The sequence below is a fragment of the Tachysurus fulvidraco genome, chromosome 4 (genome assembly GCF_022655615.1).
Source record: "Tachysurus fulvidraco isolate hzauxx_2018 chromosome 4, HZAU_PFXX_2.0, whole genome shotgun sequence".
NCBI classification, from domain to species: Eukaryota; Metazoa; Chordata; class Actinopteri; order Siluriformes; family Bagridae; genus Tachysurus; species Tachysurus fulvidraco.
The window spans coordinates 13,973,256-13,999,899 of record NC_062521.1 but is presented as its reverse complement, the minus strand read 5'-3'; the positions used below and the strand labels follow the sequence as shown (position 1 = coordinate 13,999,899).

General features: G+C 34.8%; 2 protein-coding genes across 9 annotated transcripts; both read left to right on the top strand.

The window, feature by feature from the left end:
• The first annotated feature begins 1,141 nt into the window (after positions 1-1,141).
• pitx3 (paired-like homeodomain 3) lies at positions 1,142-13,922 on the top strand. 3 transcript variants are annotated; one of them, XM_047812785.1, is made up of 4 exons: positions 1,142-1,372; positions 7,547-7,673; positions 9,898-10,103; positions 12,858-13,922. In XM_047812785.1, exons 2-4 carry the CDS (start codon positions 7,565-7,567, stop codon positions 13,422-13,424), a joined length of 882 nt encoding a protein of 293 aa, XP_047668741.1. In that variant the 5' UTR covers positions 1,142-1,372; positions 7,547-7,564; the 3' UTR covers positions 13,425-13,922. The 3 variants fall into 3 exon arrangements, with proteins under 3 accessions (XP_047668741.1, XP_047668740.1, XP_047668742.1); XM_047812784.1 differs by having other exon boundaries at positions 1,143-1,381; XM_047812786.1 differs by lacking the exon at positions 1,142-1,372 and adding an exon at positions 7,053-7,237.
• Positions 13,923-19,315: 5,393 nt separating this feature from the next.
• LOC113639772 (pancreatic triacylglycerol lipase-like) lies at positions 19,316-25,789 on the top strand. Of its 6 annotated transcripts, none has more exons than XM_027141871.2 (14): positions 19,814-20,020; positions 20,563-20,677; positions 20,764-20,818; positions 20,923-21,077; positions 21,482-21,604; positions 21,741-21,875; positions 22,145-22,253; positions 22,413-22,532; positions 23,046-23,165; positions 23,266-23,384; positions 24,161-24,290; positions 24,950-25,061; positions 25,216-25,383; positions 25,663-25,789. In XM_027141871.2, the coding sequence occupies exons 3-14, from the start codon at positions 20,764-20,766 to the stop codon at positions 25,727-25,729; spliced, it is 1,413 nt and encodes a 470-aa protein (XP_026997672.1). In that variant the 5' UTR covers positions 19,814-20,020; positions 20,563-20,677; the 3' UTR covers positions 25,730-25,789. The 6 variants fall into 6 exon arrangements, 5 of the variants coding, with proteins under 5 accessions (XP_047667905.1, XP_026997674.1, XP_026997672.1 ...); XM_027141872.2 differs by having other exon boundaries at positions 19,820-20,020; positions 20,579-20,677; XM_047811949.1 differs by lacking the exons at positions 19,814-20,020; positions 20,563-20,677 and adding an exon at positions 19,316-19,441.
• The last annotated feature ends 855 nt before the right edge of the window (positions 25,790-26,644 follow it).

Below are 26,644 nucleotides of genomic sequence, written 5' to 3'. Positions count from 1 at the left end.
CTATGATTATTGTTAAATTCAGGGCCAATATTTTATTTGATTACGTATCATATTTACAATATCACTTACCCTTGAACTGATCTATGACAAATTCAAATGTTAACCCAGTTGGGGAAAGTGCATTTTTGAATAGAGTACAGAAAGCCCGTTGCTCCATTTTGAAGATATTCCTCAGGTACAAGGAATTACCTCAAAAATTACCAATATCACAAATTACCATTAGTTAATTGTCTTGCACTGATTGAAACATACATATAGAATGAGAATTTGCAAGGAAGACACACATTAATGCCCTGCCCTTAATAATCCCTGTGATAATTACAGAGAACAATATACTGCACATTATGTGAGAACTGTCTTTTATAGCATAAGGTATAAATGTCAAAGTCCTGGAGGCTTTCGTTGTTCTGCCAATAGTCTGAAGATTCCTACGTGTTCCTACATGTTAAGTCTTACCTTCTTACCTGGACTATTTGTACAAATGGGTATTTTTATAGTCTCAAGTTATACATTACATTAATACTGAAATGGCACATGATCTATACATAAAAAGGCTTTCAATTGTAATGGCAAAGGTTTCAGAAGCTAACAATATTATATGTTGCATGCCGTGTATGTCATAGGAGTGCTGTTGTGTGGGCTACCTGAGAGTTCTGGCTGAATACGCTGAATAACTTTTAGCAGCCCTTTGCAAATGAGTGTGACGAGAGGCTCTGAATGTGTGTGTGTACATGCTTTATCTTTTAATAGGGATCAAATATCTTTATAATGATATGAACCGGAGATTGTTTTGACCTTGTGTGAACATTTGGCAGGAAAAATGCTGTTTTTTCCCCTTCTTTTTCTTTTTTGACAAACACTTCAGGATATGTTTGGTGGTGGTGGTGGTGGTGGTGGGGGGGTGTTATATTTCTTTGACTAAAATTAGGTTAAGGGTATAGGCACAACAGAAATCTAGCTACTGTAATACAAAAGCGAGTAGAAACACCCCACAAAGAAATTACAATCATGTGTGTTTGTGTGACACACACAGAGAGAGAGAGAGAGAGAGAGAGAGAGAGAGAGAGAGAGAGAGAGAGAGAGAGAGAGAGAGAGAGAGAGAGAGAGAGATGTGGGCAGTCCTTTCTGCCTCAGACCTGTCGCACAAGGTTTTAGCATAAAGTCAGTCCCTCTCTGCGTGTGGAGATCGAGCCTTCACTTTTTCCAGCACCCTTCATGACAGACAAATGTCAGATAAGGAAACGTGAGCTTTCTCATCTTTTTTTTGCAGTCCAGGGAACTTTCTACATGACGGTTGATCGGTACATCATTTCAGGACAGCAGCTCAGCCACAGCAAAGTTCCATTTTTCGGGGATTACTTCCACCAAAGAGGTATTTAACGTAAGTGAAAGCTACATTCTAAATAAAAGTCCTCACAGTGTGTAGGTGAGGAACGCTTTTAAACACGCAGAGAGATGCGATTTTCTGTCTGTTCTAATATAAAACCTTTTCAATTCACCGCTACACAACACTAGAAGCGCGTATAGCCTGCGTATGATGTGGATCTGCACTTACATGGCCGTAAACCGGGAGCAAGGAAGATAAACTGCATGCCTTCATCATCTCTGTAAAGCAGGCATGATGAACCAGGGCCTGATAAAATGAGCACATTTTGTATGTACATGTACGCTATAATATTAAATGCATCATTTCAGCCTAACTCGTTTCAATTGTAAATCATTTTAAAGATCACAAATGGTAAAGAGCAGATTCTAAGACTCTGAATATGTCCAAACTTCTTCAGATGATGTCCGGATGCTGCTGAATTTATAATTAGAATCATAGTTAATTAGTGCGTCAGTTAATTAAAGTATTAAAGTATTAAACCCTAATAAATATATATTTCTGTATAGATCATATTTTGCGGTTTGTGTGGATTTAATCATGCGTATCCTACTTTGAACATATATTCTTGGATTTCTCTGTATAATCACTGCATCCGGATCTGCTTGTCAGAAGACAGCCATGATAGCATGATATGGACTACAACTTAATATGAGCATTAAAATGCTACACATCCGTAAACAGGTTGCATTTGGGGGACATTTTTGGCACAAACTGCATTAACATAAAAATTGTGGTCGGTACAATGACATTTTCATTCATCACAATTAAATGCCTCAATTCAAACATGTTTGTCCCTGAATCGCCTGCTGTTTGAGTAATTGTAAATTAATAACCGACTTCCACTAAAGCTCTTATCTAATCTATCCCGGCTGTGTTTGTTCTTGTTTTGTTAGTGTATTAATATAGTTTTAACCCTTAAAGATTCATGTACTGGTGCCAATTAATTGATATCCAACTTATGCTTTAGGTCTTATTACCGTCTAGACCTGCAAACAAAAATAATATATTAGATACATAATAATAATAATATATTGTGTAGCCTACACCCAACATTAGAAAAATTGCACACAGTTTTTGGGGAGTCTCTTTTTTATTTGGACTCTTCTGAACTGAATAATATATTGTGCAGAATATTCTAATTGTACACAAAAAGGCAATAATAATTTGACACGTGGAAAATATATGGAAAAGTATGCAATACATTAGTTTGTTTAATATAATGCAGCTTATATATAAAATGGCATTTAGTTTTCTGTTGTATTTTAAGAATTCATGCGAATTGTTACAAATCTTAGGAAAAAAATCTCCAAATTTTAGGAATTGTTTTTATGAAACAAATTTATCATCGAATTAAAATGTCCTTTAATTTGTAAATTATCTGAAACTATTTTACCATGGGTTCTAATACTTAAATAGGTCCCTTGAGTTTGGTTTAGGCAAGTTTTAAGCTTGTAGACAAAAGCAATGCTCTTTGTCTATTTAGCTAATTTGCTAATTATGCTTCATTATAATTTTAATGCTATTTTCTTTTACGAATATAAGAAATATTCCAGTTTAATTCCCGCAAACTCGTAAGCGGATGATACACGCACATATCTGTTTTGGGAAAGATGTCTTTTTTATAAATGACCTTTTACTAGAAGCCACAGGCGTGTGATTTTAAATGCAGTATAACTAGGGAGGCTAGACATAGTACTGTTTAAGCTTTCACGCGTGGGTTAAGCGACCTCGTGGACGTTATCACGCGTGACGTAATGAATAAATCCCTGTCAACTCGAGCTCAACTGTGGCCCATCAGTTTTCCATGGATTGGGATGCACTTCTCACTTGGCTATAAACGCTCCATTGTAAACTAGTAACTATTAATAAATTCAAAAATAATAACAATTTTACAACTAATCTGTCGTGACATCTAAGGCATGATCTTTACAAGCAATGCATAGCAATTTCTAAAACATTAGTCTAGAAAAACTTCAAGTAAACTCGTCTGAGTTTCAAGTTCAGATACAACAGAAAGCTAAGACAGGTTGCAAAACAGTAACAGTTTTGTGTAGATTATATTTCACTACCACTCAATCCATTTCCCATTAAATTTGAATTCGCATTTGCAATGTTTTGATGTTTTTTTGTGGGGGGATGTGGTGTTTAACGTCTCTACAGCAAAAACATCTGTATTGCAGCACAAAGATTAAAGCTGCGTGAATAAACATTGGCAGTGTTATATTGCTTAGCTGTGCATCTCCCGGTTCACGGATATGTAGAGCTGCAGCTTTAACACACACAGGCAAATGCAAATGGATGTTAGGAGGGTGGAAATTAACATCTACAAACATTGGGTAGAAATTCCATCTGCCGCCGGCTCGAGTGGGCCCTTAATAAGTTCTCAGACAGCAAAGTGACACACATCTTAATCAACTCTTAATCCAGGGAATTAATTCTGGACGCGTTTATGAATAATTCCCAGCCTAATAACGCTGCCAATGGAAATGTGCTTATTCTGCCTTGGCCGAACCAACAGATGGACTCAACAATCTCCAGAAAAATTAGAGGATTTCCCACTCTATTATCTTCACTGCCCTTATATATATATATATATATATATATATATATATATATATATATATATATATATATATATATATATATATATATAAGAGAAGATAATAAGTGAAGATATATAAGTGAAGATAATAAAAGGGGAAGTCCTCTAATTTATATATATATATATATATATATATATATATATATATATATATATATATATATATATATATATATATATATATATATTCCGCCAGATTTCTCGTATGGAAACTACTTGATTAATACATGTCATCAATATCTCGCTCTGAGATGTACGTTTTAAACCAAGACTCAAACAGCTGGGCGTATCGACTTCTTCGCTGCATGTTTATTTTCCATTTCTTTTTACGCATGCTGTTTTTTTTTAGTTAAAGAAGCAAACCAGTGCTTTGCTTATGCAAAGTTTTGTCAAAATACGTACTGAAAAGTGGTGAAAGAAAAGCACAAGTACCTTATGTAAACGCTTAGAACATTTATGCCTGAAGCTTTCTTAGGTTCAACACTTAAAGGTGCTGAATATAAACTTACAGTGAGTGTAGTAAGAACTGTATTACTGGCAAGTTGTAAAATGAAGCGTGAAACGAGCGCAAGCGCAGCTCAGTGGAAACCATTACAATTATTCTAATAAAAGTGGCCTGCTACTGAATACCAAATGGCGATGCGGACTATAACAGCGCCTATAAAATACTTGGAGGTCGGAGGGTCCTAACATCTTAATCAGGATATTTGTTTAGTGTTGGAGACACGATGCAATCATTTTATTTAGAAAACTATTTAACAAGGAAAATATTTAGCGTATTTTATTATGCTAAAAATCTTTTTCAATTATTATTATTATTATTATTATTATTATTATTATTATTATTATTATTATTATTATTATTATACATAATGCACATATCCTCCCCAAAGGGTCAGATGAACCAGATGTTAAAGATGTGAATGCTGTGTCTTATCCGAGGAAGTCCATGACATCTTGCTCTGTCAAAATAACCAAATTAATCAAATATAATTATTGACATGACATGTAATCTATTGAATGAAATATTCATTCATTCATTCATTCATTCATTCATTCATTCATTCATTCTGTCTAATCATCGAAATTCAGGTTTTGTATTTATATACCCCGAATGAAGCTTTCTTCATATTTTACTGACAATTAAAAGGCAATGTTTGTCTTTATGCTGTCTTCTGCTATAAACAGAGAATTATTTAAGTTTTAAATCCCAGTGTGTGACTGGGCTAGATGCGTTTCTGTTAGTGGTTTTTTTAGTTTGTTTTTTTTTAGTTGGTGTGTGTGTGTGTGTGTGTGTGTGTGTGTGTGTGTGTGTGTGTGTGTGTGTGTGTGTGTGTGTGTGTGTGTGTGTGTTTATGTGTGTGTAGCGAGAAAAAACTCTTGCCAACTGAGACTGAAACCAACTAAAAAAACGACTAACAGATTTAAAACAAATAATTCTCTGTTTATATCAGAAGATAGCATAAAGACAAACATTACCTTTTAATTGTCAATATAATATGAAGAAAGCTTCATTCAGGGTATATGGGCAGGAAGATATATTTATCTTCCTATTCACATATTCATTCATTCATTCATTCATTCATTCATTCATTCATCCATTCATTCATTCATTCATTCATTCATTTATTTATTTATTTATTTATTTATTTATTTATTTATTTATTTATTTAGATAGATAGATAGATAGATAGATAGATAGATAGATAGATAGATAGATAGATAGATAGATAGATAGATAGATAGATATTAAGGATTAAATCGTATAGATAATTATTCTTATTATTATTATGGGGCATAACGCCTTTTCCAAGTTCAAGATAGATCTATCTTGAACTTGGAAAAGGCGTTATGCCCTATAATAATAATAATAATACTACTACTACTACTACTACTACTACTACTACTAATAATAATAATAATAATAATAATAATAATAATAATAATAATAATAATAATACGTTTTCCCTGTCTATCATGTCTCATCACCGTTTACCCAAAATGAACGTAACCACAGTAATATGAATGAAATCTATATGAAGGAATTCATTTTCTTTACATTTTGCTGATCCATGTCTGACAAGGTGTTTGACGGGGGTATGTTTAGCTTATTATGTTTAATTTTGCATTTCTATTTGTACACAAGGATGCTGAATTTGTCTTCAGTAGTAAACAAAGTGTAAGGTGTAGGACATTCTCTATGCATCGTGATCACACAAAATGATTTTATTTAGCTGTGATATTTTGCCGTGGCTTATATTCAATCATAAAGCTTTTTTTGAATGTGCATCATATTCAAATATTCTGAAAGTCGAATTGTTTTGTAATGTTTTGATTTATGAAAGATATTTATTTGAATAGTAAAATTTCGTTTTACAGATTAACCGCTCCACAATTAAAAGACAAATTATAATGAATTGGATCCTGGCATTTAAATCCTTGAGCACTGGCAGAAGGAAGGACTGCACTCTAAAGGGATTTGTATTATTACTGTCTTCCAGTCTCGTTTTTTTGGAAGTTTATATGCGAAACTGGAACATTATGGCATTTCAGAGGTTCTAGCAGTTCACGTGTTAAATGGAAGGTGTTAACTGCTGTTGTATAAATAAACGAGCTGTTATTTTAGTTTCTATTACGGTGTCATGGATTTGCGCTTCGCCCCACAAAAGTGTTTTTAGACACATTAATTAGACAATATTTTCTCTTGTAAATATAAAGATAAATGTGTTTATAGGTTTGTTGGTGTTTGATTATGGTGGAGTTTCCTTAAAAGGTTTCCTCATTTGCAGCCTGGAAAATGGTAGCATCACTTAGATCTCTCTCTCTCTCTCTCTCTCTCTCTCTCTCTCTCTCTCTCTCTCTCTCTCTCTCTCTCACACACACACACACACACACACACACACACACACACACACACACACACACACACACACACACACACACACTCTTTCTCATGCTCTCTTTCTCATTCTCTCTCTCTCTCTCTCTCTCTCTCTCTCTCATTCTCATTCTCTCTCTCTCTCTCTCTCTCTCTCTCTCTCTTTAAGGTGGTTTATAAATGTCAACTTTTAGGAGACTATTGCCACGTTAGATTATAGTCTTTGTTTAAAGTATATAATTGCGGATGTTTTAGAAAAGTTTATTCTCTATTGTTTGTTTCACGTTATTTATTTGATATGATATAGTCGATGTGTGATTAATTATGCTTTAAGCCTTTACTCTTTAACTCATGAACATATTTCACACAGGTTGTTATATATTTTCGAGGTATAATCGGCTTAGATTGTAGATGATTACAGGTCAGATTTGATATTTTAGAGAAAACATTCAAAGAATTAAAATGATCAACACTGAGATATACAGGCTTAATGACAGGAAAGAGAGCTACAGTCAGGGAATAGTATAAATTAAATTAAATTGTATTTTTATTTTATTGCTGTTTTATCTAAAGTTATTTAATTGCGCATGTTTTGCGCTGTGACATCTTTTTTTTAAATTGCATTTTATTTTGGTTTATTTACGCCAATGTAAACTGTGTGTTTTGTGGTGTTTTGCAGATCCAGTGGGTCACGGGGATGGAGTTTAATCTTCTGGCGGACGCCGAGGCCCGCAGCCCCGCACTGTCTCTGTCCGACTCCGGCACTCCGCAGCACGACGCGGCGTGTAAAGGCCAGGACAACAGCGGTCAGTCTACTGTCTACAGTCTAATCAATACACACAAACACTATAACCAAGGTCAAAGCTGTGAAACAAAAGTATCCAAAAGTGTATATACAAAAGTGATCCAAGAATTCATGATGTATTATCATCTGCGACCAAATCTGCAATATACTAAATTATCACAATAAATATAATGATAAATTAGTAAAGACTAGTTCACATAAGTACATTTTATGCCATGCTGACCTAATAATATGGCACATATTTTAATGATCTATGGCACTATGAGCTTATTGACTATGGGTATTAAATAGACGGTTGTTAATTAATCAGGATTATTTACTGTCTGCATCCTAAGTTAAATCACAGAAATATACCAGATGGATGTTAGTGCATGACTATGATTGTTTTCTGCTAAATGAAATTTAGGTTTGAATTTAAAGTATTGCATTTTGTTTTTCTTTGTCTGATGAGATGTCTTCAGATGCTCGAATAAGAAAATGAAAATCTACTGTATATTCTGTGCTACTTTCTGCATTTTCTTTCTGATCTTTTGATGATCAGATGATTATCTTCAGAACAGCAGATTGCTTTTCTAAACCATTTTCAAGCAACAATCTCGACCCCGTTATTAACTTAAAATAGAACCTATTCACTTTCAGTGTTAGATTTTAATTTCAGTATTTGATTGGGGATTTGTGTCTCATGCGGTCATGTTCTTAGATTGGATTTAATGACACAAAGTTCATTAAATCCACAGCAATTTGGAAACAAATAAAAAAGAATGGTTTATATTTGAAAGCAGCATATTATATTGGATTTTCCCACTTATTTCCAGACAGAGATGGTAGTTGCTTACATACTGTAGGTATTTTGTTTTAACGACTTCATCAGCAGTGGACAAAAGTAAGACTGAACATATTAATCAAGAGCATTGCAGGTTAAGGTCTAAAGGGAAACATAATACTAGCAGGCAATGAAGTTAACTCACATTTAATAATAAACAGCAATGCGATTAATTCTTCCAAGAAAAAAAGCATCAATTACAAGTTTGAGAAATGGTTATAAATAAGTTGAAAAGTGCGTGTATTCAAATTGAACAATAAGATCAGCAAAAGAAGCTTTGGACTGTATATTAAAATTGCATTTTACAAGTAATCATATTTTCACGTATTTAACAAATTCATCTTTTATCTTATATTGTTATCTTTATCTTGATATTTGCTTTTTTATTTTGCTGGTTTTACAGTGTACCAGAGATACATATATGATATGTTATTTGTAACAATAATTTGTGAGAAAATTGACTAAAATGAAATGATATTACATTTCATCAAATTAAGCAAAAAAGAAATACATCAGGAAATATTTTGAATGTCCCCTAATTATCCCTATGCTCATTTTCATTGACTTGCATCCCAGTGCACATACAAAGTCTCTTAGGATGTTTTGGAGGGTTGTGTTCTTGTTTTATCATTATGTAGGTCAATTGAGAGGTTCAGACTTGCCCTTATGGGACATATATTCACTAATGCTGTAATCTGAAGGACAGCCAAGGGCCTGCAGATAAATTGCGATGCAGCACACGCATAAATGCACCTATCACAAGGCTTCAGACCTCAGAGCAAGCCACCAGTCTTCGAATGAAAGAGTTGGTGGTTCCTCATACAGAGAATTGAGTATTTAATGGGGAAGAGCCTGCTATAATCTCAGCAATGTATCACAAGAGCTGACTGGGTTATCGGAAGTCACGATTTGAATCTGTGTGTGTGTGAATCCTTTTAACAGTTTTTTTTATCTTTACAGTATCTCAATTTTAAATTCTCTATTTACAACAATGTGCTGAAAAAAATCATACTGATTTATGATGAATTGTGGTGTTTTGGAAAGTTTGCTGATTTAAAAAATGCTCCTGAAGTTAAGCCCATGCAAACAGCTCCAAACCTGCCCTGTCACTAATGCCTGATCCAGGGATTATGTGGCCAACTAATTTAGCTCCTTCTGTGAGGTCTTCAATTTGCAGAACTGCTCTGGTGAGGGAGGATTTTCCCCAGACATAACAAATGCTGTTTGGTCTTGCTGTTTACTTTGTTTTGTGTTTCTTAGTGGGGAACGTTTCATGACAAGACAATTTTCCCATGCCGTTTTTTTTGAAGAACAAAGATTAGGAGCTTTTTTAAAAATAATTAATAATAATCAAATAGTGTGAAAGCAACTTGAATTTCAGTGAAATATTTTTTTTAAACAGACACAGAGAAGTCTCATCAGAATCAGACAGATGAATCAAACCCTGAGGATGGCTCTTTGAAAAAGAAGCAGCGCAGGCAGAGGACACATTTCACCAGCCAGCAACTACAGGAACTGGAAGCCACTTTCCAAAGAAACCGTTACCCAGACATGAGCACACGAGAGGAAATCGCCGTATGGACAAATCTCACAGAAGCAAGAGTGAGGGTATGTGTCTGGTGGCACAGAAACTGAACACTACTCAATAACACTTACAGCTGTGTAATGATGTAAACAGGCATTTGTTTCTGTTTTATGATCAGAAACGTAGTGAAAATCTATATTTGCTAAGCAACCACTATATCATAGAGTAAAATATTTACTCTAAATACTTACTCTCCTTTTGTCTTTGATATAGAGACATTGATGTGGAAACACTACACTTTCTTAATTGTCAGGTTCTAAATTTTGCATTGTTATATTTCAGATCACTTACATGTAATTATAAAGTAAAAATTCTTAAGAAATCATAAATAAGTTCATACACTGTTTCAAATGATCAGAAATCACTTAAATATAACACACAGTGTGAACGCATACAAATGGCATACAGCATATGTTAATTAGATACTTATTACTCATATGCAAATTCAGTGCTATTCCTCTCAAATCTCAGCCAGGATTTTTAGTTACTGCAGCGTAGTAAAGAATAAAGCAGGTGGGCTGCTAGTCTGATGGATGACAGCACATTCACTGGCTTTATGCCTGCTCGACATCTACAGGATCAGATTCATGCTGGACAGAGGAAAGGTCACATAGCATGCAGTCTTGGCTATTTTGAAAGAACAACAGGGCTGGCGCTGTCCCTGTCCTAATGTCTATCAGTGGCCTCCTGAACCCTGTATGTATCCCACTAATCCTAGCAGGACATTCGCTCCTGCAACATATTCTGAATACTTCCTCTGTCATGTTGATTTATGCAATTGAATGACTATGTATTTCTAATACACTCTCTAAACCTAAATCATGACCCTGACCTGAAGCCAAGCTAACCTGGGCTACTTTTAAAGCCACTCTGGACAAAGAGGTTTTTTTTTTCAGGAAAATCTTTGTCATGTTACTATTAATGTTCGCTGGCTATTTTATGGAAGACTTCATTATCATATATTAAAAATAGCTGAACTGAACTATATAAAGTTTGTTTCATGAGATAAAACATACTATGCTTTAGTATCTTTTAGCATGCCTTAAATGTATTGTTATAACCTATAGGTATAACCTATAACTTTTTGCAGATACAACGTTGATTCAGTGAATCTTAAAACAGCTGAGAACCTAAATTAAGAGCAGAGAAACCCTGGCAATCCATATAACATTTGATATTCAGTTATTTCTTAAGTCTTAAACACCACTGATATCATTGCAAACATGTTTCAAAGAGAGGGGGATTCCACGTCCCTTAAAATAAACTAATGGCATAATGCAACTATGTGGTATATTACACCGTTTGTTTGGCAAATGAGCTTTTCATTACTACAGCAAGACCTCTGTAATGTCAGTCAGAAATATTAAAGTATCATATAGTTAACTTTTCTACTTGCACTTTTTAGTATCTAAGAGATGAAAGATAAAATCCATAATGTCATCTATTAGTGAGAATTAGACGGATTTCCAAATATTCACTGCTTTATTATTACAAATAGTTTTACCCATTAAATTTACTCTGCTATTAAACTGAATATATGCTTAAGAAAACAGATTTTGTGGAGCTAAATTCAATATTAGCCATTAAAATTAGCAATTAAAACTTTAATCCACCTAAAACCTCTAAAAATAGAACTTTAAATTTGACTAATGTGCAGAGTTCTCTCCCGACATTTCTCTCTGACCTAGCTCATATTGGGGAAATAAATTAGTTTAATTAATCATCCTTAATGTGATTTCAAAATGACTAGTAGAACTTCTAGTAGTCCTTCATTTACTTCTGCAATTTTCTGAAATATAAAAAAAAGAAAATATTTTGTCCTTGATATACATATTATTAAAATCCTCAGATCGACAATTTTATTTGTGGAATTGGGATAATTATTTTTAGTACAATAGTTTCTGTGGTATAGGAGTTAATTATACAAATTGTATGAATGTAGTTAAAAGGTGAAGGGAATTTAATACTATGCATAAATGCAATGGCTTGTACAACTGTATGTGTGTTTATGATCCGAATGTAGTGAATCAACAGATGAAATGTTGTTTGATTGAATTAAATTGATTGCAACCATATTCCAATGAAATTGAAATAGGAGGCTGTTTTTCAGTGAATGTTCTTGTGTGACAGAATTTGTGCCGCACCCCAATTCACCTTCTGTCTGAGTGATCTGGTGTGTCCCAAATTGAGAGGAGTTTTGTGATGTTTTCTCCACTACATTTCACATGTACAGTATTTGTGGTAAAATAAATCAAAAGAAATTGTAAATTAAATTATAGTGTAAATGATATAAGAAATATTGAATGAAGAATGGCTTAACTGCAAATAGCACTGTTTATGGTGACAATGTACGTAACTAGGCAACGACGTTCTCTTCTGTTAAATAATGTGTTAGTGTGTCCCAGTACTCAATGTACTGTACAGTATGTTCTTTTTCTTATATTTCTGAGAATATATATTGCTATATAATATGCAGTATAGTATGGTATAAATAGGCAAATTGGGACACAGCATTGGTTTAATGTTAATATATTTAAACTTAATGTAACATATTAAAATAACGTATTATATTTGGCAGTGTTAATAGTGATTATGAACAAAGCCAGTGGCTGTTTTTTTTTAGCTGGTTTTGGTTTTGTTACATATACCATGCAAAAAAAGAAAATACATTTTTCATTAAAAAAATATCAAATTAGATATATTGATATTGTGAAACTAAAAACGTATTGTATATAACGTTGTTTTGATCTTTTTTCTTTCTTTATCTCTTAATCCAGGTATGGTTTAAAAACCGTCGTGCAAAGTGGAGAAAGAGAGAGAGGAACCAGCAGGCTGAGCTGTGTAAGAATGGCTTTGGTCCCCAGTTTAATGGACTCATGCAGCCATATGACGATATGTACCCGGGCTATTCATACAACAATTGGGCAACCAAGAGCTTGGCTAGCAGCCCCCTATCAGCCAAAAACTTCCCTTTCTTTAACTCTATGAATGTTAGCCCCCTGTCTTCACAGCCCATGTTCTCCCCCCCTAACTCCATCCCCTCCATGAACATGGCTTCCTCCATGGTTCCCTCAGCAGTGACAGGGGTGCCGGGATCAGGCCTGAATAACCTGGGCAACTTGAACAATCTGAACAGCCCTACGCTCAACACAGTGGCAGTGTCAGCGGCCACCTGCCCCTACGCCACCACGGCCAGCCCCTACATGTACAGAGACACTTGTAACTCCAGCCTGGCTAGTCTCCGGCTCAAAGCAAAGCAACACACCAACTTTGCATACCCGGCTGTGCAAAACCCCGTATCTAACTTAAGCCCATGCCAGTATGCAGTCGATCGGCCTGTATGAATCTCATCTGCTTGTATGAGAATGTCCCCATCCTGTCCTTAAACCCACTACTGATCTAATCTGCTTTTTCATTCAAAGGCATCACCCAGCAACATGGACTGGCAAAAACACAAAACAGAGACCATAGGAATAAGATTTATGAGGAAATAACTCGAAATGGACCATGACTCAAAGGACTTGATCATGATACTTGGCTTTTTAACTGATCAAGTGGATGTTTAAACCTTTCTCTCCAGCATGACTAGAGTGAATTACAAACAAGACAATGGAATGCTTTTTACTGCATTGGTAGAAAAGCCTTGCAAGGAAAAGTGTCCAAAATACATTTGCCACAAGCCCACAGTGAGGCACATGCGTCTGCCATACAGGCAAAAGGATGTACATAATGGCTTTCTGTTTTGTATGTGACAAATTTATCTATGAAATGTAGTATTTTAAAGAATGATTTAAGCATGTTCCTCAAGAGCAGAACCTGGATAAATGTGGATTTTAAAGGAATTTTAATCTTTGTTGTGAATTCCATTCGCGTAGGGCAAGAGGTCGTGTCAAAGGTTGCTGTCAGACAGAAGAATTAGCAGTGCTTAGTTTGAGAGAAAGACAAATAGGTTGAAGAGTAAAAATAAGTTCTAGCTCTGCTGCAACATAGAACATTCAATTTTTTTTTTTTTTACTAAAAAGCCATTGAATATAGTTTTGTGTGGTGTTCTAAAAAGGGAGTCTATGACTGTAAAATAATGTATGTAAGAGTGCAGTTGTTGAAAAAAATCTTTTTTTTTCTGGTGTAGCCTGATTTGTCTCATTAAAATGAAAATAAAGAATTATTTGTTTTAATGAGTAACACCCTGAAACAAATATAGAGCTCAGTGAACCTATTAGCACTCAAAATATTTATCACTTCAGGACAAAATCTTACAAAATCTGTTCTCTCCTTGTACTTGTTGGCAATAGCAATGTTCCCTAAGTTACATTACAACATCATACAGCAGGAACGAGGGTGAAATTGAGCGGGAGATGGAAAGATATAGATGTTACTGGTGACTCCTCAATGATCTGTTTGACCTACACACTTGTAGAGTCCTCCCCTAGCTGCAAGCAACACTTTATCGTGAATACCATGTAATAAGAGGGTGGAGGGGATTCTTGGTGCTGCGCCTTGTCTCTCAGAGGGAACGTGGCCAACATTACGTAAACACATAAGAGGCATCACTCCAGAGTGCCACAGCGCCCAGTCCTCCAGCCACAGCCTAACTAAACCTGAGACCCTTCAGCTGTCCACAGAAACATTCCCTTTCAATTCAGTTTCTTCACTTGTTTACAGGGAATATTGTTTTGTGGGAAAACTTATAGTCATCTTATTTTAAATTAGAATATGAATATAAAGAGGAATATTGTTAATAATGAGACAAGATATGTAATTATGCTCTGTGCTTATATTTACTACAACTACATAAACTTCTTACTACAGACTTACTCTGGACTGGTGAAGTTCAGTTCAAGTGAAGATCAATTATGGCTTTCTTTAAGCTATTTGATGATATGGTGTTATTTTTTTACACAAAGGTGTCCGATATTAAAAAACAAAACACAAACCATGCAAACATATTAGCACAGTGTTACCTCATCTTTAAGATTTTCTGCATATTGATTCCTCATATTAATGTTACCAAAGTTACTTGCCAGCATCACAACAGCATAGCACAGACAATGGGATCAGAAGACAACGGAGCCCGATGTAATTAATAGTGAATGTGTGAAAGTGTGTGTGCAATTGATAACACAATAAATAGTGAAAATAAAATGAGAAATTAAGCTCTCTGTACTATTGGGAGATCAAGAAGGCAAACTCACTTGTAGAAAAATTGCTTGCAGTAGTTACAGAAAGTGTGTGCGTGTCTGTGTGTGTATTTGTGTGTGTTTGTGTGTGCGTGTGTGTGCATGTGTGTGTGTGTGTGTGTGTGTGTGTGTGTGTGTGTGTGTGTGTGTGTGTGTGTGTGTGTGTGTGTGTTTGATCTGTATTCTCAGACAAGGCTTGGTCACACTGATGATCCTCTCAGCACTCTGAATCAATATCTCACTGAAGGGTAAATATCCTCTCGTCTCCTATGTTTACTTCACACAGCAGTCTGTGAACTAGTAAGAAAACGCATTTAGAGTAGTCTTGACCCCTGGCCCAAAAAAACCTTTGAACTGCCACGAAAAGTAACGATCACCTCAGAGATCTGTCACCTTTACAGTTCAAATTTTTAAATTGAGCCAATGAGTAGAACTTGTTCGGCAAATTAGGATTAGAACATACTCATATTATATAGAGGAGGTATATAATGGAAGGTTTTACCTTGGGTATTATTCTAATTACATGATTAGATGATTAAATTACACGATGAACAAAATTGTGAACAACAATAATTATACCCCATTATACCTAATTAGCACTAATGTTTATTTAATCCTCTAAGACCCATTTCATAGGGTTATCTTTATTTGGCTAGCTTATTTGTCTGAAAGTTACAGATTAGGAGGGATGCCATTAAAGCTTACTCAAAGGCAATTTATTTTAATTATAACAACACAAGACTTGCTTTTAAATATACAGAAATATACAGTATTGCTAAATATACAGTATTGGTCTACTGCCCCATCAAAAGTAGACAAAACTATGCCCTGTAGCAACAAAATGTAGCACGTGCACACACACACACACACACACACACACACACACACACACACACACACACACACACACACACACACAAATATATATATATATATATATATATATATATATATATATATATATATATATAGATAGATAGATAGATAGATAGATAGATAGATAGATAGATAGATAGATAGATAGATAGATAGATAGATAGATAGATAGATAATCAATACTATAATATTATGTATAAATAATATATAAATGACTCTTCAGTATACAGATATTTTAAAGTCTAGTGTCAAGCACAATAACAGAAACACAAGAACCAACGCATTTTTCTGTTATTACAAACTTGACATTTATAACTGTAGCTGTTAGTAATAATAATATCTGAGATATAACTAGCTCAAAACTACAAGACGAGAATATTATGAAACTTGTTGGATGAAGATTTGCAATCATGGAATAATGAAAGCCTTTTATCAAAAACTCATAATCAAAGTAATATCTTACATAACACAGTCAAAAAGATATGGGGGTGTCATATGTAGAGTTAGTGCCCTAATTCACTAATTGCATGCATAGCCTAAGGTCTCACCCTAATTACATTTTTTTAATCAACGTTACAGTAAAATCGTGTCATGGGCCCAGCACTAAGACAAAATTAATATGAAAATTTTGAAAAAAGTTATTGAAGCCTGAACAGAGTGTCTTAATCATGATAATTAGTACTGAAAATAAAAAAAGAAACTGTGGAGGAAATGTAATTTCTTTTTATACAAAGTTCTAAATGAGGATTAAAGAAATGAAAGTCTGCCTGGATGGTTCTCTAGAATTATTAAGAAGACAAATTGATCAAAGGCAGATGAAACTTCACATTTGGTTCCATCTGTCTTCAATCAAGCATGCTCGTGCAAACAGTTCATAAAACACATATTACACTGAGACATGCTGTGTGTTTCCATGTATTTTTGATCAGTTTGTCTTTTTAATTATTCTAAAGAGATAGTTTGGCTCACTTTAATACCTTTAATCTTCATTTGGAACACAGATTCAAAAGAAATTTCATTTTGTGCACAGTGTTTTGGCATTTTTATTTTTAATAATAAGTAACATAATTAAGACACCATACCTCACAATGAATATCATTTAGACATCATGTATGTATTGTGCACATAGTCTAGAATTTCTTCTATGTAAATCTGTCTTGCTCCCATTACCTCTGGTCATCTGCAAGTCAGATCTTTCTTCTCTGGAGGCCTTGGTCAGATCTCGTGGGACCATCCTCTGATTGTAATGCACTGGCAGGATTAAAATTCCAGAGGCAAAATCCTGAGAAAGAACGGATCCATTTGAGCCTGCAGCCTGCTCTATATTGCTTGCAAACTCACACAAAAAGAACAAAACCATATGATAAATGTACAATTTCATTTTATATTATGATAAGTTACAATGCTGAACAAATAACCAGCAGGTTATTAAAAAGGCAGGACTGTAGTAGCATTCATAATATGTAAATATTTGGCAAAACACATACCTGCATTGGCGTTGGGTGTTAATGTTGAAATCTTCACTCTAAAACTCAGGGTTTGTGATCAAATTAAATATGTAAGAAAAGCCTTGATATAAAAGGCCCAAAATTTAAATTAAATTAAACAAATTTAAATTTAGACAAATAGCTTAAATGTTATATCAGATACCACAAACATAAATAAGATTAAATAGATAAATGAGTAAGTCAATAGAATAAATAAGCAGTCAAGTGAGAGAAAAACAGACTCTATTCTGCATTATAACAAGTCAGCCAAAAATATCCATCATACTGCTTTCTCTGTACTTAAACCTCTTGATCATGTACATTGTTTAGCTCACAGGTTCGTATAATAATCATCACTGTGGTGAGGTGGAAGAGAAGGCCTAAGGGAACCTGTTTATTTTTAAAGCCATACTACATAAATTGCCTCCATACAGTATATCACCTCTGTGTTATAGTGAAAGGTCAGTAATTCCTATAATACCCCATGCAGATCCTAATGCTCTGTGTGGCTTGATAAGGTTTATTCTGATCTGGGAGAAGTCTGGTCTGGTTTTCAGAGTGGAGCCTGAAGACCTCCAGAAGTCTCCATAACATTTTTTTTTTAGTTTGGTTACAGTGATGGAAATCACAACTCACTATTATCAAAACTGTTATACTTAGTCCTGAGTTCTAGTTAAGTCCCTGTTTGTCTGGTCATTTTAATTGAATATCGCAGTAATATCATAGTAACAATAACTAGTAGGCACAATCTTGGGCCTAATGTGTTCTCTGAATGGAAAATACAGGAACATATAGCTATCTTGCTTCAGTAAAAATATTCTTGCAAGCATTTAAATAATGTTCATAACATAATTCTGTGCTTAGGGGAACTGTGGAATATATTCTAAAGTAAAATGTGTACCTACATACAAAATGTTTAATATTTAATAATAAAAATCCTTATGTGTTTGTAGCTCATTGGAAATGAAAGAGCCCTCCACGTGATGTTCATGCTATTTTCAAACAGTATTAACCTGGATATTAAAAGTCCCAGAAGACCGTATTCACCGTTGCGTTGCAGTTTATTTAATAGTACATCGAATTAGACATTTATTCATGTACACATTTCCGTGTTTTAATCATAATAACTCCATATTATGAGAGACAACAGCGTAAAAAAAATGGCTACCCGGTTAGAAGTATGATCTGAACCTCTTTGCTGCCATCTGCTGGTAATAACGTTTATTTCAAATAAAACCTGGATTTCTTTTCTGGATTCAGATTCTGGAGGTGTTGGGCCTTTCCTACCTTTCCACGCCAGCCTGGTTTGAGTATTTCAGAGCTTCTGTTTCAAATTTTTCTGCACTAGAGTTTTCACAGAGAGATCACCTTAAAATAAACACCTTGTTAATATATGATGAGTTTTTTTTTTCTTAGTCTTCAGTTGTCCAGTTTTGCTGCGTCTGGGCCCCTGATAGATTCTTGATCTTGGCTGACAGAAGAGAAACATGATGTGATCTTTCGTTGTTTGATCCCATCAAGATTTCTATCACAACCTTCTATCCTGTCACAACAAATCTCATGGTTTGATTTATTGTGAATGCTGAGATGCTTTTCTGCTTACCACAGTTATAATGAGTGATTATTTGAGTTACTACACAAAAAATGCTCAGACCAGTCTGGCTATTTTCCTCTGATCTCTCTTATTAAGAAACTGTTCACACAGCACTGATGCTCACTCACTGTCTTTTTGTTTTCTCACCATTCTGTGTAAACTCTAGAGTTGTGTGTGAAAATCCCTTAAGATCATCAGTTTCTAATATATTCAAACCAGCCTATTTGGTACGAACATCCACACATATTCTTTTTGCATTGTGCCCTTCCCACATAATTGGCTGATTGGCCAGTTTGGCAGATAACATTCTGAATGTGCAGGTGTACAGGAATGTGAGTGTAGAATTTTGTGACAACTTACAAAAAACAAACATCAAATGTTGTTTCGTGAGAATGTCATAAATAGTTTCAAAGCATCAGATCCTTTCCGGAAATAGGACTCATGACAGACCTTGTCATTGTCAATATGTTAAGTAATATTGTCTATTTTTAAATCTAACTATCTAAGTCTATCTGGAGGACTGGCTTTTCACCCTAACAACTCGAGGACAATCAAATAAGCCAGCTGTAAATCATTAGCCCCGCAGGTGATTATTACTTGGGTGATCTGGGAACATTACCTTACGCTCCAACAGTGTCACCCTTTCTGATAAGATCAGTAGGTGCAGTTTTACATTCGGATGTTTTACTTGATATTATAGTTTCCATGGATTAGAAGAAGAAGAAGAAGAACAACAACAACAAAAATCAGGAAATATGTAATAATATTATTCAGTGGCGTTTTAAACATCAGTCCCGTAACTGGAGGTAAAATTTAGTCATAGCGTTAAAACATTTGCTGCATCATTGTCAAACTTCAATTGATGAAATCTTCAGCTAAATCTCCTGTGTTTTTATTAGGACATTTAATAATTTAAAAAAGTTTGTAATACTTAAAACAGCCAATTTGGCACCAACAAATATGATATGGTGAAAGTCTTCTGATAACTTTTTTTCCAATGTAAACATTAACTGAAGTTCTTGACCTGATTTCATACACATTGCTGCTGCCACATGATTGACTAATAATTTCATAAAAGAGCAGGTCCACAGGTGATTGCTGAGTGTATGTATATAGTCTCATAAAACAGACTATATATAAAGTAGACTATTGCAATGGATGTTATAGATAGAAAACCTCAATTTTGCCCATTTTTTAATAAAAGAATTTTCTTTAACAGATCCTTCAGTCAGCCAGTATCTCAGAACAGGACTTTGATCACATTTAGAATTCATTTGGGTAAAATGACTTTAGGTAACATGACATGTAAAGTCTTTTTTCTGAAATAGCATTCTCTGAAATAGAGCAGGTGTTTGTTTCTGCAGTGCCAATTCTTCACCTGGACATTTCCCACTGTCACGCCTGATAACACAAACACATATATAGGGAGCTTAGGAATATCTCAAGTTGCTGTCATCATTAAAGTACGTATTTGTAAAATTTGGATGCTAAAAAATAGATAGTATTTTAGCTGTATTCTGCTGAAGTATGTTTTGTTTTATGATTTCAGATGTGGCTTTTATGGATTTCAGGGCTTTTACACTGCCTTGTAGGGGCTGTAAATGGTAAGAATTTTGTATTGTACTGTAAATGTATTAATCTTCTGCATAATGTATTAATCTTCTGCATAATAAATCTTTAATTTTCATTTAAATAAATTAATTGTGAGGTGCGGAGGTATGCTATGACAAGCTTGGCTGCTTTTCTGATGAGAAACCATGGAGTGGCACTACTGAAAGACCCATCCCATGCCTTCCATGGAGCCCTGAGAAGATCAATGCCCGCTTTATACTTTTCACAAGGGAGAACCCTAATTCCTTTCAGGTAAGTCTGAACTTCTATGCAAATAAGCTCTCTGCCTTTCTGTATACCATTTAAAGTTTATGTTGGGGTGAAAGGTACAAATTGTATTTCATGCATAAGTACAAATACAGTATGTTGTGATGTCTAGAGCTCAGTAACAGTCTGTTCTGTGTTGAAGTGGGTGTGTTAATGCAGGGAAATCATTAACATGTGCAGGGCAGAGACTACTCAATTTCCAGATTTGACAACCTGTGGTCTAAAATATAAAGTCATTGAATATATATATCTTTTATGTTTGAATACTAAAGTGGTATGAAAAATGAGTTTCATAATGACAGGTAGCCTCACTATAAGATAATTAAAGGAGCAGCAAAAGCATACTCCTCTCAAGATCATATAAACATTCGGTTGATTTTTTTCCCAAGGAAATCAGTACAAACGCAGACGTCATCGCAGCATCTAAATATCAAGCAACCAGAAAGACTCGTTTTATAACCCATGGATTTGTCGACAAAGGAGATGAGAATTGGCTTTTTGACATGTGTAAGGTAAAACTAAAGCAGTTGCTACTGTGTTAAAGTCTGAGGTATTTTTTTTCTACTTATAGCGATTTTAGCAGTACTTTTTTGTTTAATTGTAATGCTTTCATCATTTTTACCTCCATATATGACACCCTTCTCTTAGCTTATGCTGAGCATTGAGGATATAAACTGTATTTGTGTGGACTGGAAATCTGGATCAAGATCGCTGTACACACAGGCAGCAAATAACATTCGAGTAATCGGAGCTCAGATAGCTTATATGATATCCATCTTTAAGGTAAGTTTGTTAAAAATAACCTACAAATGCTTTATGTATGACATTGTATATTTTTATAAAATATTTGCCATGTTTTTTGCCTTCTTTTTAACATCTTGTTATTCTTGAAAATTGTGTTCTGTCTTATTTTATTTATATACTTGTAGCATCCTGACTTTTGTTACGGTATATGTTGAGCTTTAGCACTTTGGTTAACCTCTTGTTTTGTAATAACTTTATTTAATGATTTATTTTAAATATCAGTTATACATATACTGATACATCTACAGGAAAATTTCCAGCAGGATCCTGAAAGTGTGCATATTATTGGGCACAGCCTTGGTGCACACTTAGCTGCAGAGGCTGGTCGAAGAACACCAAGGCTGGGAAGAATTACAGGTATTACATGACCAATGGGTACTGATACATAAATAATAAGGTTTTGTTTGTCATAATATCTACAGAATGTGTAAATACAGACAAGAAGAGACAATGTAGGGATAAGAAAGTTTGTAATGTTTCCAAAAACCTTGTCACACACTTTGGTTTTATTTTAAGGTTTGGACCCAGCTCAGCCTTATTTCCAGGGCTGTCCTGCTCTGGTAAGACTGGACCCCAGCGATGCCCTGTTTGTTGATGTCATTCACACAGATTCTCTTCCCGTGATCCCCTATCTTGGTGAGATTTTAAACAAGATTCTCAATCTCTTTACTTACTGCTTATAACAGATTAGTTCACGGTTTAAACAAGTCTGGTTTAAATGCCTTAACTCAAATGAAAAAAAATTAAGAAAGATATGCTAAAGTACATTTATTAATCTTGAATAAAAGGCTATAAACCAACCACTAATAATATAACATCACATTTTCTGAATATTTGACTAGCTGTTATTACGATAATTATGATTTTAATTTGTCGTGTTTATCTTCCTTTATTTTACCTCCTTCATTTTAAGCTTTGTACAGATTTACTTAATTTAGTTCTCTTTCTTTCTTTCTTTCTTTCTTTCTTTCTTTCTTTCTTTCTTTCTTTCTTTCTTTCTTTCTTTCTTTCTTTCTTTCTTTCTTTCTTTCTTTCTTTCACTCTTAGTAATCAGAGGACATTGATAAAACTGTGCATAATATCTTCATTTTAAAGATCAATATATACATAATGCATTCATATAGCTATTTATTCCTTTTTTTCTTTTAGGATTTGGTATGTCTCAAGCAGTTGGACACCTTGACTTCTATCCAAATGGAGGGGAAAGCATGCCTGGTTGTGAAAAGAATGCAATCTCACAAATTGTGGACATTGATGGCATTTGGGAAGGTGAGGCACGATATTAATAATGTCCCATTATTTTCTCATGAATAATTGTAATTATTCATGTAAATATTATTAGTAAGGGTGTTTTTTTATCCTTTGTAAGGTACCCGTGACTTTGTTGCCTGCAATCACCTGAGATCTTACAAGTACTACACTGACAGCATCCTAAACCCTGCAGGCTTTTTAGGATACCCCTGCTCTAACCAAGAGATGTTTGAATCTGTAAGTACACAGTCTTAAGATCATTTAAAGCAATAAAGCATTAAACGTATAGGATAATCCTGATTTAAATAGGAGAAATTGTCCTACAGTTAATGTCTGTATTTGTGACTGAAAGGCTTTGCTATAGCTATGTGAATCCCAGGGCTGCAAATGTTGGACTATTAAACAAGGAGCTTAAGCTGCTTAGCCTTGTTAATCTAAGAAACATCTGTAAATATTACTCAATTTTTTTTGAAGACTGTCTGGACATCGCAGGCTTTAGAGTTTGTTAAAGTGTTAGTGAAATGGTGAGCCTGTTACCACACATGCCAGTCATATGCTGGTGAACTGTTTCTATCTATTTAGAAGATGATTTGGGCAGAGCCTCCATTGTTGGACTCTGTTTCTGCAGCTGTCCTCGCTAATAGCACTTTATCCAAGGTTGGGAAAAGCAAAACATTCCAGCAGACACAGAACTGGATCTCATGTGACTTTGTCTCCTGAAGGACTGCTGGTTGCGCTCTTTGTAAACTGTAGCTATAAAGTTGCTTGTTCCCACACTGAAAATCTGTTCTGATTTATGGAGTGGCAATATCAGACACATGAAAGATGAGGATGGATTTAAAAAAAAAAGCGCAATGTGTTATATTTTTACAGTGGATTAGAGAAAGTTTTCCTGCTGAGGAATGAATCTGTAAATCATTTCTGAGTTTCCTTTATTATTTAGGAGACACTAGGCTTTTTCAAGGAGCATTTATTCTTGAAGATAAATGAGTTGTGCTACATTTATCTTTTAGGGTCATTGCTTTCCATGTGACTCCAGTTCATGTCCTTTCATGGGTTACCATTCTGACAAATTCAATGTAACCAAAGGAGTGGATAAGATGAAGTTTTATCTGAACACAGGCGATGCCCGGCCCTTCTCACGTACGTATTTGCGCAAGCCACCTACACTGTATATCTGCTCACATGTGTAATTAAATGTGTGACTCATCAACTGTAATCAACATGTCATGATTATCAACTGCAGAAATCTGGGAGGTTTTTAGCCCACTGACAGGTCAGTGGGCTAAAAAGGACAGGACAGGACATAAGGTTTACGTTGTCTATGTATTTTGAAATATAAAATCTAATACCCCAGTGCTAAATTGAACTTATGATACAAATTGCATTGTATTTCCTTATTACATTCTTTAAATTTTGAGTTTGACTATTATTTCATTTTTTTTATACATGGACAGTCATAAAAATCATTTCACTACATGTCGCACTTTGTATGATTGTGTCTGTGGCAAACAAAATCTGAATTTGAAAACAAAGAACTTGCATGCTGGTAGGTTTCACAAAAGCAAGTATATTTGCATTTAGTATATTCAATATATTTTATAACTTCAATTATTTTTACTAGGTGGCAGACAAGGTGAACTATTGTCAACTTTACTTTTAAAACCATAATATATAAAGCAAACAGGCAATTACTTAAAAATCACTCTATAATGGCTGAAACCAGTAATTCCTGTAGGACTGCATTTCAAAAACAATACTTGGCAGATGTCTGTTGACAGTAAAATTCTTTTTTTTATTAGGTTATCGCTATAGGGTGACAGTCACTATTGATGGCTCTCGAACCAGCTTAGGATACTTCAAAGTGGCTTTATATGGTGTTAATGGAAATACTCGCCAGTATGAGATTCACAAGTATGCATCATATGTCCTGAAACATGCTTTATTATGATTTATATGTAAAACTAATGCTAACATTTACAGAACTGACATATAAACCACAGTATTTAATCTTTGAACTAATTTTGAGAAATAATGGATGAAGACAGCTATGTCTTATTTGTTACAGAGGCACGTTGTCACCTGGTCGTACCTATGAGCTCCTCATCGATGTTGAAAAGGAAATTGATGAGTTGACATTTGTAAAGTTTATATGGAACAACAAAGTATTAAACCCTTTGCTGCCCAAGTTTGGTGCCACTAACATAGTAGTGCAGAGAGGACGGGACCGGAAAATGTGAGTCATTTGATATATTCCTATGACGTTAACAGCACAAGACTGGGGCTTACAGTAAAGCAATAACAATAATGTAACTTATGACACATGATGGATAAAAACAAACAAACAAACAAACAAACAAACAAATAAATAGAGGGACCCTAGCACAATAATTTCTTTGAGGAAAGCTCTCAAACCCTGTAAAATCCAGCAGATTACAGAATCAGTACATTAAGTTCTGAGGACAATCAATCAAAAACATCACAGAATTCTCATATCTGTGTTTCTCTTTTACAGGTTTAAGTTCTGTGGAAAGGATTGGGTGCGAGAGAATGTTCTTCAGACCCTGTCAACCTGCCAGTGATGTAAATTTAGATAATCACAATTTTTAGATATAACATCTGAATAAAGCATTATCTGATTATGGCATTGTATTTCTTTGTTAAGTTCATTTAAATGAAGTAAAAATGTATACACAAACAAAGAGGAGGGAATAGTGGAGCAGTTTGCAGGTAAATCACAGTTTGTAAAAGTTACTGTCTGTAATCCAGGTTTTCAACAGGTTCTCCAGTTTCCTCCCACATATGCAGGTAGGTGGATTGGTGACTAAATTGCCTATAGGTTTATTTGAGTGTGTAAATGTCTCTGCATGGTGGGTTGCTGCAGTATGGCGTCTCATTCCACTCATTGGTACCCTACTCATTTATTCCCTACTACATTTGGAAGACCCCCTTATCCAGAGCAACTTGCCTTTATCTAACTTATACAGCTGAGCAGCTGAGGATTAAAAGGCTCAGGAATAGCAGCTTTGTGGCCCTGGGTTTTGAACTCAGGACCTTCCAAGCAGTAGTCCAACACCTTTACCAAGGAGCTACCACCTCCTCTTACTAGTCAAGTCAAGAAACTTTTGTTGACATTTCAACCATATATAACTGACGCAGTACACAGTGAAATGAGACAACATTTCTCCAGGACCATGGTACTACATAAACCAAAGACAGAGCTAAGGACATAGTAAGTAGTCCTAGCCACATCAAGTGCATCTGTGTGACCTGGTGCAAACAGTGCAGGACAAAATACAAGACAATACACAAAAGACAATACACAAAAACAGCGCCGACCAGTGTAAATACTGTATGTTCAAACAATATTATGTGTGTGGAAATACTGGAATGAACACATTAGTATTATAGCAGCAATTACATGAGGTATTGTGCAAAACAGCAATCGACTGAAATGTGAGTCATCATGTGCAAAGAGCAGAAACAAGGTCTATTAC

What these genes read in the sequence shown, in the direction of transcription:
- LOC113639772 (XM_047811949.1), top strand. Translation starts at nt 19,331, where the DNA reads ATGCTCACTCACTGTCTTTTTGTTTTCTCACCATTCTGTGTAAACTCT. An exon ending in CATTGATGGCATTTGGGAAG is followed by an intron (nt 23,166 to 23,265) that starts GTGAGGCACGAT and finishes ATCCTTTGTAAG; the next exon opens with GTACCCGTGACTTTGTTGCC. An exon ending in CGATGCCCGGCCCTTCTCAC is followed by an intron (nt 24,291 to 24,949) that starts GTACGTATTTGC and finishes TTTTTTTATTAG; the next exon opens with GTTATCGCTATAGGGTGACA.
- pitx3 (XM_047812785.1), top strand. Translation starts at nt 7,565, where the DNA reads ATGGAGTTTAATCTTCTGGCGGACGCCGAGGCCCGCAGCCCCGCACTG. An exon ending in TAAAGGCCAGGACAACAGCG is followed by an intron (nt 7,674 to 9,897) that starts GTCAGTCTACTG and finishes TTTTTTAAACAG; the next exon opens with ACACAGAGAAGTCTCATCAG. An exon ending in TCACAGAAGCAAGAGTGAGG is followed by an intron (nt 10,104 to 12,857) that starts GTATGTGTCTGG and finishes CTCTTAATCCAG; the next exon opens with GTATGGTTTAAAAACCGTCG.